The following is a 15,741-nucleotide window of genomic DNA, read 5'->3' on the forward strand; positions in this document are numbered from 1 at the left end:
ACCAAGGTTTTTTCTCAACCACACTGTATTAGATTTTCATTGATCCTGCTTATCTGCAAAAACCTAAAGGGACATGATAAGGGAAAAGCAGCTAAGAGAAAACGGGAAGTTACATGGACTTTAAGTCTAAACAAATAATATTATCCTGTTTTTTAAAGGAAGTAACAGAAGTTGTAAGCAACTTTTAAAAAGAAAATTAAACATTTTGTCAAAATAATTTATGAATATTTTAAGAGAAGACTCTTTAAGAATCTTTTTATATCTCTTAAATATTAGCTTGATTTAATCTTTTACTATGAGTCAGCAATTAAAAATTAGCTTTAAATGAAATATAGGTTTGCATACGTTTGGTCTTATTTAAATCCACGTCTAGTAGCCTGCTGTCACTACCATGTTTCAGGGTTGGAGAAGCCTGGTATGGCTAACACAGTAAGTGAAGGGAGTAAGGCAACAAGGCTGATTTGAGGACACAGGCAGAATGTGGACCATGTCAAGAGCCTTGAAGGCCTGTTAAGGAGTTTGATTTTTATTTTCAGTGCAATGAGAAGCCACCACAGGATTTTAGGCAGGGGAATGCAATGAGGTGACAGTCTGCAAAGTGTCAGTCTGCAAAGTATCACTATGGATAGTGTGTATAGAGTGAACTTCAGGAGGGCAAGGCTGGAAGCATGGTAATTAAGCAGCTGGACAAGAGTGGGTACAGCACAGGTGATAATAAGTGCTTAGTGTGCCAGACGCTGTTTTAAGTATAAATATTTATCATGATAAGCTCATGATCCATCTGCAGATGAAGTAATGAGGCACACAAAAGTGAAGTAACTTTCCAAAAGATATAGGACTTGGCAGACCAATAATTTATCAACAGCCTCCAGCCCCAGCTTTTGACCCTATAGTAACAGAACATACATGGCTTCCAGGTATGATTTTAAGACAGAAACGGACAAGCTTTAAGCTAGGTTTCATTGATATGGCACATGAATATCACAAACCACTCCTAGGCTTCTAGCTTTAGGAGAGGAGAGAGGTGCCATTTACTAAAGCTAGGCAACACCGAGAGGAAAAAGAGAAGGATCATCTAGGAGAAAAAATACATTTATTTATCCAGCTGACAGCTAAGTATATAAGTCTCTAACAAGAGATCAAGAGGTCAGGGTTAGAGCTGTCAATTTGGGAATTGTGGTAGTCAGACTAACGGTCCCCAAAACATGTCCATGTCCTAGCCTCTGAAAACCAGTGGAAATATTACCTCACAAGGTAAGAGGACTCTGCCGACATGATTGAGCTGAGGGCCTTGAAGTGGGGAGGTCACCCTGGATTACCTGGGTGGGCCCACTGTGATCCCTAAGGTCCTTTAAAACGTAAGGGAGAAAAGTCAGAGGCAGAGACAGAGCCTGGAAGATGTCACACTGCTGCCTTTGACGAGGAAGGATGGGGCCTCAAGTCAACGGATACAGGTGATCTCTAGAAACTAAAAAGGCTGAGGAAATAGATTCTCTCCCAGAACCTCTATAAGAAGCACAGCCCTAATCAAGACCCTGACTTTGAGACTTCTGACCTCCAGGACTATAAGAAAATAAATCTGCACTGTTTAAGCACAGTTGTGGTAATTTTCTACAGCAGCAATAGGAAATGATTACAGGAATTTTAAGTCAGTACTTAAAATGATGCAGTATTGAAAGTGAAGGTGGAAGAACAATAACCAAACAGAAGTCCTTGAGAAGGTGCCAGGAAAGGGGTACATGCACAAATGAGGAGGGGATGGCTTTAACTGAGGAGGGACATTTCTTCTTTTGCAACAGAAAGGAAGAAGGAAGCAGGAGTGGAGGTTGATGTGTAAAGACTGTAGTGAGAAGAGAAAGTCATTCCCAAATGATGGCTTTTATGATCTCAATGAATTATATGGCTCGGCTATCAGCAGTTCAAGACTTGAACCCCCCCCCCCAAAAAAAAAAAAGGCCTTGAACCTGGGGCATCTGGCTTAATCTTAATGCAGTTATAACACTGCATCAAATGACTTTCAAGATTTCTAGTAGGAAACAGTAGGAGTGGCTACAGAAAGGGTACTCTGTTCAGGCAAATATACCAAAACTCAGGGGGGGTCACTCAGGGCAGGAAGGAGCAAAGGCATGGCACCTGTCCCCTCCTTCATTTCTACAACCATGGTAGAACAGGCTGATTGACCTAGGCTCCTGAACTTGGCCTCAGGATCCCTCTCAACACAGCAAACCCTAAAGCAGCAGGTCCTGCAAACCAGTCTGAATTGGCACTTGAACTGCAATATACTTGCCAAGGGTCACCTAGGGACTATAGTTCTTTTTTATCTCTTCCTCCCAGAGGAGATGATTTTGGAGAGTGTTTTGAGTGCTAAAATATGACTGAGAAGCAGAAAGATGACAGAAGCTGCTAAATGTCTATCAAGGAGAGAATGATCAAGAAAACAGTGGTGAATCACATCCTGGACTGCCACACAACCTTTAGAAAGAACGACTTAGAGTTGTACTACCAATGGGAAAGATTTCCAAGTTATGTTGTTACATGAAAACGCAGACCCCGAATGATCATACAGCTACTTCTGCTCCTGATTTACAACAAAACAAAGCCATACGTACATGTGCACACATACGTGGGACTGCCTTAAAAAGGGCCTGGAAGAGAATCTAAAAGGCTGTCAGTAAGACCTTCCAAGAAAGAGTGCATAATTAGGATAAGGGATGAAGGGAAACTTTCACAGAGTAATGCACATACTTTTACATTGTTTATCACAATTTTTCTTAACATTTTCTTTAAAAAAAAAAAAAAAAAAAGAACACAAAGGATGAGCACCTGAAGCATCTGGGCTCTATTATATTCAGACCTCTTTGTACTTAATCCTATGATCCCTCTAGTGACTTTCCCTTTTGGATGCCCCCGACAGAAGGAATACAGGACATGACACTACTGGACTTGGCACAGGGTAGGTGTGAAAAAATGTCTGCAGCCTTCAATGTTATTCCCCCTCTTCTCCCACCTCCCTCAGTCATGTTAAACACTTCCTATGCCTGGTCACTCATCCCACTGCTTCCAAATCCTAGCTTTACTTTCTCTTCCCAATGAGTCACTCCTTTCACAAATGCCTTTTCTAAGTAACATCATCATCATCAGTATCTTTCTTTTAATTATTCCTAAATCTGGCTATTAAAATTACTTTTCCCATTATTTATTTCACACATCCCACAAATAAAGGCCCTATTTGCCGCTTCTCTCATAATGAATCTCTTCTCCAAAAGCCCACCAAACAATCATTTTCTCTGTCTTATATGATCACACTGTTTTTAATCTCCTTAACCCAATCTTTAGTTTTCATTTCTATTGCCTCTCCTTGGGGTGCTTCCTTTATTCTGAATGTGATCCTTTCACACCTGCTATCCACCAGGGTCTCCTGCTTCTGTGGTCAAGTTCCAGGCGACGAGTAATTGCACAGATCCATCTATTCTCTAAGAACTTGATTGCCTCACGTTAGAGGTTCTCAGCCTTGCTCACCTCCAGCCACTCCCCCACCCTTACCACCCTCAAAAACTCTGTCAATCCCTCAAAGGCAGAACCACTCAGTGGGCCACCCCCTCCCAGGGGAGTCCTCCTCCTGACATGTCTATTTCTGGAGCCCCTAGTACGTATCAGGCAGGTTCTAAACATATTTTTAAAATAGGAACTAGTTTAATCCTGCCTCAGCCTATTGATATCGACAATCTACTCATCCCTATTTTAAATAGGTGTAAACGGAAAACCAGAAGGGTTACAGAACTTATCCAGGGTCATGCAGCCAGCAAATGTCAGAGTTAGGATTCCAATTTTGGTAATGGGAGTCCGCGCTCATCAGTATGAGCTTTTTGGCATTTATTTCTGAGGCAAAATTAAGCACTGCTTTTCATCTGCTCTAGCCACACCCTGGTCTCACCTCTACAGTGGCACTCGACACACTGTACTTACTGTAACCTCGTGTTACTTATTTGCATCCTCTGAGGGTACAGAGTACTCTCTGACAACAGTTAACTTTCTCTATCCTTAAATATGCAATAGCACCTGGCACTAGGATGTATTTAATGGACGCTGAATACAAGAGAAAAAAAAATCAAATTCTTTAGCACTCCCTCCCTAGCTTAGCATACACCATAAATGGAGACAGGCTCATTCTCAACTTTCAGCTTCCTGCCTCAATAACAGAACAGAAGACAGATGGTGTGGGGAGCGGTAGTGTTACATCTGCTCAGTCCACCACACTCTAGATGACATCTACCCTCCAAAGACATCTAGGTGCTGGGCTTCCAATCGCCAACAACACAGATGGTAGGATGCTAGCGTTACCTGACAGCGCATCATAGAACTCGTCCTCACTGAGGATGCTTCGAGGAGGTGAGCCTTCAACCAGAGACCGCTCTAATTCATGATGCTCGGTGGCCAGAGTCTCCAGTGCTTCTGACAAAATTTTGTTTTTTTCTTGTTCTTGTTCCAATTTAAAATTCCTCACCTAGAAGAAAACAGATATTAAAAAAAAAAAAAGACTTCAGAGTGACAGGAGACATCAACTTATGCAGGAGGAGGTAAAATTTATTTGCTTTTGATCTAGTTCAACTGCAACAACAGAAATGAAAACAGTCGTGTGATATACACACACGGATGAATGAGCACAATTACTAAACCAATTCTGTTCTTCCCATGGAGCCTTTTCTTACAACAGCTCTAGCTCATGAAAACGGATTAAGACTAGCAAATTTGGCTCAAAGGATCAAGATGATCAACATGAGCCAATTCACAAGTTTTTTAAAAATATAGTCTCTCAATATTAATCATGAAATTAAGCCAGTTTTTGAACAAAATAATTAAAGCCATTCTGAGTATTAAAATGTGTACCACACTAAAACATAAGATACCATCGGGACGCCTGGGTGGCTTAGTAGGTTAAGTGTCCGACATCTGATTTCAGCTCAAATCTTGATCTCAGGGTGGGGAGATGGAGTCACATGTTGGGCTTGCATTTAATGGGGAGTCTGCTCAAGATAGTCTCTCTATACCCTCGCCCCCCACCCCACTCACATGCTCTTAAAAAAGAAAATTAAATAAAAAAGCAAAGAAAGAAAAAAGCTTAAGACAGAATCCTCCAATTTACTTCCAAAATAGCTTATATCTCAAATGAAAGGAAATGAGTAGCCAGGCAATGACATTTTGATTTCCATTTTTCAATTCCATATTTTGGTTACAGTTCCATATTTTACCTTGAATTTATTATACTAACAACAAAAAGGGATTATAAAAAAGGCAAAACCTGGTTTGATTTTTCATCTTTTAATAAGATAATCTATCCTCCTGCCTAAATACAACAGCATCTCAACCTGTGCAGTTAACACCTCCTGAAATTTAGGTAAGCCAATCCTCCTACAACAGAGCAGGTGCTAGATTTGATGCGAACAGTTTTACCCATCTTGGCATCAGAACTCTAGGAATCTCGTGTTCCTTAGCTGCTTCACCTAAAAATTAGACAACAGTGGAATCTTCTATCAGTAGCCTTCAACCTTTATTTACTTATATATATATTTTTTAACTTTAGCAGAGCAGAACCTTTCTCAAAAATAACCCCAAGACAGGAAACAGATGTTTTAGAAAGCTGCGCTGGGTGACACTGGTAGAATCAGGAGCACTATGGCTTCCTTTCTCCTCTATCCACAGCAGGGGCTGTTCCAACAGTTTGAGAAGCACCGAATAGGGAGACTCTACAACCTCCTATAGGTTTCAAGTTCAGTGTCTGGGGCTTGGGAGTCACAGAGCCCACTCAGCTGCTCCCTGAATTAGTCTCTCTGCTGAATCTCACCCTTTCACCTCCTGACATCCCCAGCACATTCTCCTCCCTGTGATTCTGACACCAGACTCCTCTGCAGCCCTGAGTTGCTGAGAGCCACATCAGGTTCAACACTGAGAGTCCTGGACAGAACTTAAAAATACAGCCTTATTGGGAACCCTGGGTGGTGCAGCGGTTTAGCGCCTGCCTTTGGCCCAGGGCACGATCCTGGAGACCCGGGATCGAATCCCATGTCGGGCTCCCAGTACATGGAGCCTGCTTCTCCCTCGGCCTGTGTCTCTGCCTCTCTCTCTCTCTGTGTGTGACTATCATAAATAAATAAAAATTAAAAAAAAAATACAGCCTTATTGAAATCCTAAGTTCCTAACAGAAATAGAGTAAAACCTTTATCATCTTGGGAACAGTTCCAGTCCTCAGGCACCTTAGTTTTTATCATTACAGTAATGAGATTATCAGATTATTGACTTATTTTTTGTGATCACACAATAAGAGCAATAAATAGTAAATAAGCAAAAACATGCAGAAATAAAAAGATTAAATACTTACATAATTACAGTTTTTAAGAAACTGTAAAATACTTACAAATACTCCTATAATCTATATTTTTATCTCCAAAGGAGGAAATATTCTGATTACGGCTGGAGTCAACTTAAAAAACAAAACAAAACAAATTGTTCTCCCTCATTTCATGGGTTAGACAATTCATTTATCTGTAAACAAGGACTACAAAATTGAGCACAATGTCCAAAGTGATCCTTTCTTGAAATGGAAAAGATCTTTATAGCCCTGTTATATATGTAGATTCCAAAAATACCACTGCAGGAGGATCCAAGCTCCTTCACCCTGCCTACCTGCTCCTGCTATCTTTAGCTTTTTAACTTTTCAAATATCAAAATGCAAGCGCACTGTTGACACTGAACCTTTCAATATACGAATCAATTAAATTAATGCTTCTAGTTCACAAATACATTAGTTTTATACCTACATACGCCTAGATTTTAGAATAGTGGCAAAAGAAATGATCAAGGCCCCCAAATACCATGTTCCCTCAACAAAATCTTATTCAAAATCCAATTTATCCTTTATCCATCTAAAATAAGCACCACTTCATTTCTGCTACTTGGACATATGTTCTCACTTGTTCTTAAGAGGAGTGAAAGGGGTGGGAAGCAGAAACAGAAGAGACTCTCACCACTATTCTAGCTCTTACCTTGTTTTTAACTTGTTGATCTGACTGCATTTGTACTTGTTTCAAGGCATCTTACTCTAAAATTACACACAAAATGACAATTGCTTTCATCATGTACAGTGATGTACCTGAGAGTAGGTACATACATCACAGAAACTACAGTAAAGAGCTCTTTATTGCTTTAGAGAAGCATCTAGGATCACACTTAACTGCCATCGATACCATTTAGCCAGTTAGATCACTGGAATAATGTAATTTCAAATCCTCTACACTCTCAGTATTTCAGAAACACCAGGAGACAACCTGGCATTTAAAAATTACTGCAGAAGCCCAACATATATGTTTATAATTACATAAGAACCTTTCTAGAATATGAGTGACATTTTTTCAAATTAAATATAAAATTCAAATATAAAATGTATACCCTCAGCCCTGTAACTTTCCCGTAACAAAAATTAACATGTAACATAGCAAACATAAATGTCGTACTTACTAGGAATAATTTAAGAACTAAACCATCATACTCTTAATAATAAACCCATATCCACGTCTGTATTGCTTTAGATTAATGCAAATACAAGCTTTTCCACTAGAGTCTTCTCAAACCACAGCAACATGATCATCTTATATCTCACTCCATTTCATGCTGGCAGTTGGAAATTCACAATGAAGACTTCCAAAGTGTTCGTCACACTAACAGTGAGCAGATGCAGGCTAAAGAATCAAGAGTTTTAAAGTTACATGCTAGCCAGTACACACATTTTATCTACTCTCCTTCTATTAAGTACTCTATTTCCCCATGTTCCACAGAAGCTAAGTTGGACAGAGACAATAATTAAATCTGGGAAAAACACACTACTAGGTGGGGAGTAGGCGAGAGTATTCACAGAATACTGTGTCCAATTATCCAATTACAGGTTAGAGGAGATTCTGGCCTTGATCAATCTAGTAAAGCTCTTTCAACTGGCCACACTCCCATCAGCTAAATAGCATCAGCCTTACTCCTTGTGATTGATGTATGGCTACATGAACACAGAATGTATTAGCTTAACACTGAAATACTAGACCTGAATTTAAAATGTCTAATTTTCTCTCTCAGGTAAGGAATTACATTGACACTTATTTTTGTGGTTATGGGACCAACACTAGATGGACTTCAAAACTTTTTAAGTTATGTGTGCTTTAGATGACTCTCTGCTGTGGCCACATAGCTGTTAAAGTGGGCCTGGTCCTTTATTGTTGGTAAAGCCTCTTCTGCTCCCAGAAGACTACCTAATTGTTTCGCTGTAGGAGGATGGAGCTCATGTGAATGACTGTCAGAGTTACTTCTAAATGCAGTGTCAGGCTGAATGACCACCTCACCTCCAAGGTCCAGGAAAATTAAGGTCTGAGCCCATGTCTGAGGCACAATCAAGTGTGATAATATATAGCCTCAGGAACACAGCGTGTAGACATACTTTGTTTTATGGATTTACAAAGCATCTTTACACACATTATTGTTTGAAGTTTTCATGGATTCTAATGCTCTTCTGTGCCATCCCAATACCGCCTTTCCAAGTGTGATGCATTTCCTGATGTTCCCGAAGACTTTTCTTCTGTCCTTTCCATTATTAAAAAAGATACTTATTTAGGAATAAATATGCTTCAGGGATTGAAGCAGATCTGCTTGATACAGTCTGGAGAGGAGGCAGGCTACACAAGGCAGTTGCAGCAGGAAAGGACTGCAGAAAGCTTGCAGGTGGCCTTTAAGAACCCTGGCTTTCAATCTGTGGGATGGGAAACTGATGGAGGGGCTCTGAGCAGAAGTAAAGTTGTCTGATCTACAACTGAATACAATCTCCCTGGCTGACCTCATGGAGAACCAGGGAGAGGTCAAGAGTCAAATCAATAAGATCCCTTAAGAGGCTGCTAAAACAGTCTAGGTAAGAGATGGGTAAGAGCAACAAAAGTGTTCTTAAGTAGTGAGATTCTGAATACGCTTTGTAAGAAGGCCTAAATAATTTGCTGACAGGGTGCCTGCCTATAGGATACGTTAAAAAAAAAAAAAATCAAGGATGATTTCACAGTTTTGGCCTAAGCAACTAAAGATAGAGCCATCGTTACCTAAAACAGGGAAGACTGCAGAAGGAATGGGGACAATTGGGAACTCCTTTCAAATATGGTAGGTATGAGATGCTATCAGACATCCAAGTGTAGGTGTCAAGTAGACAGACATCAAATCAGGTGTTCAAGGAAGAGGTCCAGGCTGGAAATAGAACTCTGGAAGTATTTTGCAAATATATTATGAGCTGAAAGAATAAGGAAGCTGTAAGGAATCACTGAGGGAGAAAGTGCGGTGTAAAAAGGAAGAAATCCAAAGACTTACTTTTCTTCTGATAAAAGAACCAGTACAAGGAAACAAAAGGAGAGACGAAGAGATACAGAAGGAAAACTAGGTGTATGTGGTGTCCTGTAAGCATCTGAGAACTTTTCAAAGAGGATTTAGGCATCAACCATGTCAAACACCAACAATAAATATGGGAACTAGGAAAAAGGACCTCTAGGTTTGGTGACGGGATCGATGGTGAACTTAACATGGGCAGTTTCAGCAGAGTTTGAAAGGATACTGAAGACAAAAGACCTGACTGGAGCGGGCCAAGAAAAAAGAGAGGAAACCTGGAGAGTATAGCCCAAACCTAAGAAGTTTTGCTAAAAAGGGAAGACGACTACTGGGGCAATTGCTGGAAGGGGACAGGAAAGTCAACAAGGCTTTATTATGGAAGACAACTCAGCAAGTTTCTATCCTGATGGGAAAGATTCAATAGAGCAGGGGTAATTAATGATGTGGGAGTGAGAGGACAGGACGGCTGGAATGATGTTCTCAAATTTGCTAAAAGGATGGGATGTAATCCACATATAGTTGGCCTTTGTCAGGGCATGGAAAAGTTCATCCTTAGCTGCAAGAAAAAAGGCAGAGGGTAGATGTGCACAGATTTAGATGGGTAGATACGGGTAATAAAGTTTTGTCCTAACTGCTTTTGCTTCAACATGAATATACGAAATATAGAGAATAACAAAGAGGTTACCAACTTAATGATCCCAGCATGTGATGTAGTAAGAATCCTCTAGTCTCTTAACATACACAACATAAAAGAGTTCTCCCTGCGATAAAAAATGATCATTTCTAAGGCCTTTTAAAGCCTCATTCACACTAACCTGGTCAGCCTAGAACAAGGCAGCTGTTCATTTTCCTGTTGCTTAAAGTCAATGGCCACTGGCTCTTGCATCATTAAAAAATGTCCCTTTCTTATTGGCATTGCTATCTTCCTCAATTTGGCTCAAGACAAGAGAAAAAGGAAATCCCACTAGGAATTACCTCCGTGCCTCTCTGCCCTTAGGTTCTGCCTTGAGAAAGAAGATGAGGGCCTGTATCTGGTTGTTGACTTACTGACATACTCTAAGTAAAATAACCTCAATGGAACTTGTTAAACTGCTAACAGTTTCTGCTAGTAATATATTAAAGTCACTTCCAAGTATATCTTTAGACATTTAAATCAAGGAGGAATTTGGGGGATAACTGGCTACTCCTATGTATAGGAAAGAGCCCAATAAACAGGCACTGAAGAAATATTTGAAAAATAAATGGAGGTTTTTAAAAGCAATGTGGTAATGATACTGGGAGGAATACAAACTCAGGAATAAGTACAAAAGTACTTATTTTTGTCAGACTGATTTAAAAATAATGTCTCAAAGAAATAACATCAATGAGAAACTAGTAATACATACAAACAATATAACAATGTAGAACAATTCACTTCCACAGTATACTTCCAACAGCAGATTCAACATGTATTTACTCCACTGCCTTGTTCAATGATTCTTGTACTTAAAATAACTTGGTACAAGTAAGGTCTCATAAATAAATTTCTCTTTCAATTGCAAAGATCAATCATTTGACCACAATTATAACACTTATATAAGGTGTATCTACACTGAAGTTTCCACAAGTATGTTTACTTTCTATTCCAGAAGTAGCACTTACAGGATTATATTCCTAAAAGTACTATGCACAGTTCAATGCATAATTTCCAATATATAATATTCTACTTTATAGTATATTAAAAGATTCAAAAAATTTTCATGTATCATCATGTATACAACAGAATGCTAAATTGACATGTAATGGTATATATTAAACACACTTTAAACAACTTTCAATGTAATGTAATAAATTGGTGTTGACTATATTAAGGGTAAAATTCTAAATCAGCCTATTTAATAAAGATTCTGAAATTTTTTCAAATACTTTCTGAATCATGTCTTTTTAACCCCATCAAATATCTGTTCATAACTGAATTTCCTACTGCAAAGAATGGTTCCTGGAATATCCCTAAAAATAAGCATTGAAACAGTATTTTAAAATGAATAAACATTAAGGTACATAATAACAAGAAAGGTAGAGGGGGCATTGAAGCAATGCAAAATAATTCTTTTGGATAAATTCTCTTTTCATCTAGTATCTATATTTCAATGTTTACCAAGAAACTCAAGTGCAGGGCCCTCAACAGAAATGTCTCTAAAAAATCTTATTAACTTCATTATGAGTTCATTGAGAAAAAAAAGAAAAAAAGAATTTCATAAGCATTTGTATGAACCATGGTTCTGTACACAGGACTAATTTTATATCTACAACTGATTATTTGTATAGCGTTTTACAGTTTAAAAGGCACTTTTACATACTATTAGTTCATTAAATCTTAACAACCCTATGAGTATGTGTGTATGTGTATAAACTGAAGATCATAAAGTTTAAGTTCCTTGCCATAGGTTAGAGGAATAAGAACTGCAACCAAGATCTTTTAACTTCAAATCCCATAAGCTTTCCAATCCACGGTGTGACAATAACATTGTGATGGAAATAAGTGATCATAAGTCTCAGAAAACAGCGGGTTTCACTTTAGGGAGATTGGGGGAGGGTGTGTCCAGGAAGGTAATGGTTATCAGGTTGGTGGACCAGGAAAATGGGGGCGGAGTGTGTGAAGCAGACTGACCTGGACTACAACAAAACATCTGTTAAAACCATCACTTGGACCCCTGTCAGGGATTACATCACTGTAAAATGTCAAATTCATAAGGCAGATTAGAAACGTGCTGGATCCATGCTCACCAGGAGAAAGATTTCTCATTCCAAGAATGAGTAGATCTGTCCTGTTCAAAACCTGGCTTAGAGCCACGGTTCTCCATCATGAAGAGTATATCTAGATCAGCTAATACGATCTGTTTGGTTGTTTTTTGTTTTTTTGTTTTAAGTAGAAGGCCTAATTTTAGCCCAGACCAACTGAATCAAGACTTCCAAGAATGAACAAGGTTTGTGTACTATTACAGAAATTGCTAATTTCTCCCACTATCTATAGAAGAATCCCAATTTGTTAGCTGGCTATAATGCTCTCCAGCTAAAAGATTATTTTTCAGTCTCTCTGGCACCTGGGGCCATATGACTAAGTTCTGCCCACAAAGAATACAAGTATTGTGGGGAATTCACCAGATCTCCTTAAAGGAAAGGGCACACATCTATTTTGGCCCTTTGCTCCTTCCTGCTGACCATCATTTGATATATGGAATAGCCCCTAACATCTGAAACTACTATCCTAGGCTCATATTGCCCAACTCCTATCTTCTTTAAGATGGATAAAGAATCTCTAACTTATTTAAGCTAATGTTAGGTAGCTTGGAGTTTCCTGTTTAATGCTAATACTAACATTAGTACATGTAATTTTTTTTCCCAAAGTGCTACAGATTATTCGGATGTGGTTCCTGATAAGAATTACTGACTTCAGAGAATTTCCATTTAGTTAAAAAATGTTTACTGAACACCTACTACTCTTCCAAAGTAAAGTGCTGGGGATACGAAGTAGAATAAGAGACTGGTTAATCCAAGGAGAGATTATACCCTGAGATTACAATGTGAGAAAAAGACACTTCACATTCCTACCCAGCTCATATATTAAAAATGCAAATCCAACATTACTTCTTAAAGCTTTTCAGTAGCTCCTTCTTGCCTTTGGTTAGTCTCTAAATAGAGTGTGTGTAACCACTAAGTATTAGAAAGTCTTTTGTATTTATTTTTGTCAAAAAAAATTAGACAAATATTAGTCAAAAAAATAAAGATATGATATACACATGTAGGAAATATACAGATGGACAACCATGCCCTCCCATGGTCCACATGCCACATGGCCAAGGGTAAGGTACAAGATGCAGAGTAACTTCAGGATACTGTCATATGCTACAGATTAGTAAAGCTTGGTTATGAAGATTTACAGACTATATTAACTCCCAAAATACACCTATTATCATAAAGACCACTGCAAAGAACTTCAGATTAAAGATAATACTAATAATGTGGGGAGCCTAGATGGCTCAGTCAGTTAAGCATCCAACTCTTGATTTCAGCTCAGGTCATGATCTGAGGGTTGTGGGATTGAGCCCCATACACTCAACCACTGAGCCACCCAGGTGCCCCTGACTTTGTTCTCATTCAAAACTGGTTTAGTTATTATAAGGCCCTTTGCATTTCTAATATAAATTTGAGAATCAGTTTATCAATTTCTACCAAAATAAAACAAAACCAAAAAACCTTGCTGGAATTCTGCCTGGGATTACTTTGACTCTATAAATCAATTTAGGGAGACCAAACATCTTAACAATACTGAGTCTTCTGATACAAATAAGGATATCTCTGTTTATTTAGGACTCTAGTTTCTCCTCATATATCAAAAAGAGAACAAAAACAAAATCTATCTCTTAATGGGTGTACAGACCCAAACATAAAGCTAAAATTAGGCCGCTTCTGGAAGAAAATACAGGAGAAAATCTTAGCAACTATGGGCTTGGCAAAGATTTCTTGAATAGGTCAGAAAAAGCAATATATATACAAAAAAAAAAAACCTTGGACATCATCAATATCAAAAATTTTGCTTTTCAAAAGATAATGTTAAGAGAAAGGCAAGCAAGAGAAAATATCTGTAAATCACGTAACCAATAAAGGACTTGTATGGAGACTATCAGGAACTCCTATACCTCAGCAATAGAATGACCACCCAATTTAAAAACGGACAAATGATTTGAGCAGACATTTCTCTAAATATACAAATGGCCAACAAATGTATGAAAAGATACTCAACACCCTCAGGCATTACAGAATGCAAATCATTGAGACAGCACTTTATACCCACTAGGATGACCTTTTTTTTTTTTTTAAAAAAAAAAAAGGGAAAATAAAGGGGCTCCTGGATGGTGCAATCAGTTGAGCATCTAACTCTTGGTTTTCAGCTTAGGCGATGATCTCATTGTCATGAGATCCAGCCCCACATCAGGCTCTCTGATACTCCTAGTCTCTAAAATCAATCAATCTTAAAAAAAAAATTAAAAATTAAAAATGGAAAACAACAAGTATTGACAAGGATGTGGAGAAAATGAACCCTTGTGCACTGCTAATGGGGACATAAAATGGTACATGTAGTAGAAAACAGTTTGGTGATTCCTCAAAAAGCTAAACATAAAACCACCATACAACCTAGGAAACTTGCTCTTATATATATTCCCAAAAGAACAGACATGTGTTCAAACAAATACCTATACAAAAATGTTCAAAGCAGCACTATTCCCAACAGCCAAAAGCTGGGAACAATCCAAATATCCACAAATGAATGAATAAATGTGTTATATACATACAATGGAAAACTATCCAGCTATAAAAAGGAACAAAGTACTGATACATAGTACTATGAGCATGAAGATCAAAAACAGTATGTAAGTGAAAAGCCAGACATCAGAAGTTCACACAGTGTATGACTCATTTATGTGAAACGCTGAAAACAGGCAAGTCCATAGGGACAAAATACAGGTAGTCATTTTCAGGGGATGGGGAGTGCCAGCTTCCTGGGTACAAAGTTCCCTTCTGAAGTGATGAAAATTGTTGTGCAAGTAGATAGAGGTGATGGTTGCACAACCCTGTGCTTTACTAAGTGCCATTGAATTCCACACTCAAAACAGTTATTTTTATGTCTTGTGAATTCTACTTCAATTTTTTAAAAATTAAAAAACTAAAAAAAAAAAAAAAAAATTAAAAGCCCCATAAACATTCATTTCCCATATGACCTGGCCATTCTACTTATTCCTAGGTTATTTACCTAAATGAAATGCAACATTATGTCCACTGAAGACTTGTACAAATACTAATACCTTTATTTGCAATAGCCAAAAGCTAGAAACAATCCATAAGTCAATAGGTTTAAAAAAAAAAAGTACATTATGAAATGGATAACTATTCAGCAATGAAAAGGAATGAGCTAGCGATTTGTGCAACATGGATGAATATGAAGCCAAACCTCCTACACCTCCAAAAAAGTACAAACTGTAGGATTCCATTTATGTAAAATTCTAGAAAACTCCCACTGATCCCTAGTGATAAAAGTTGATAAATAGTGCCTGTGTATTGGGGTAGGTGGGAAAGTGGGGGGTATTACAAAAGGCAGGAACAAACTTCTGGAAATAACAGAAGTATTCTTTATCTTGATTGGAGTGATGGTTTCACTACTGTAAACACATCAAAAGTTACACTTAAATATGTGCAGTTTACTGTACATCAATTATAGGTCAATAAAATTATATAAAAAACAGTATTTGGCAAGAGTAAGGGGATAAAATATTACTCATATATTGATAATGCAAACATGTTTTT

At 38.2% G+C, this 15,741-nt stretch overlaps 1 protein-coding gene across 10 annotated transcripts in view; it reads right to left on the minus strand.

Moving 5' to 3' along the window:
* The window catches only part of OSBPL1A (oxysterol binding protein like 1A), a 227,569-nt gene that overhangs the window by 86,089 nt on the left and 125,739 nt on the right, over positions 1–15,741 (minus strand). For 9 of the 10 annotated variants that reach the window (XM_072829062.1, XM_072829059.1, XM_072829063.1 and 6 more), the window contains one exon: positions 4,342–4,504. The exons of the other annotated variant lie outside the window; for it this stretch is intronic. In XM_072829062.1, coding sequence (XP_072685163.1) covers positions 4,342–4,504 — 163 coding nt within the window. The remainder of the gene's footprint in view (positions 1–4,341; positions 4,505–15,741) is intronic. 10 annotated transcript variants of the gene reach the window in all.

The sequence above is a fragment of the Canis lupus genome, chromosome 6 (genome assembly GCF_048164855.1).
Source record: "Canis lupus baileyi chromosome 6, mCanLup2.hap1, whole genome shotgun sequence".
Taxonomy (NCBI): domain Eukaryota; kingdom Metazoa; phylum Chordata; class Mammalia; order Carnivora; family Canidae; genus Canis; species Canis lupus.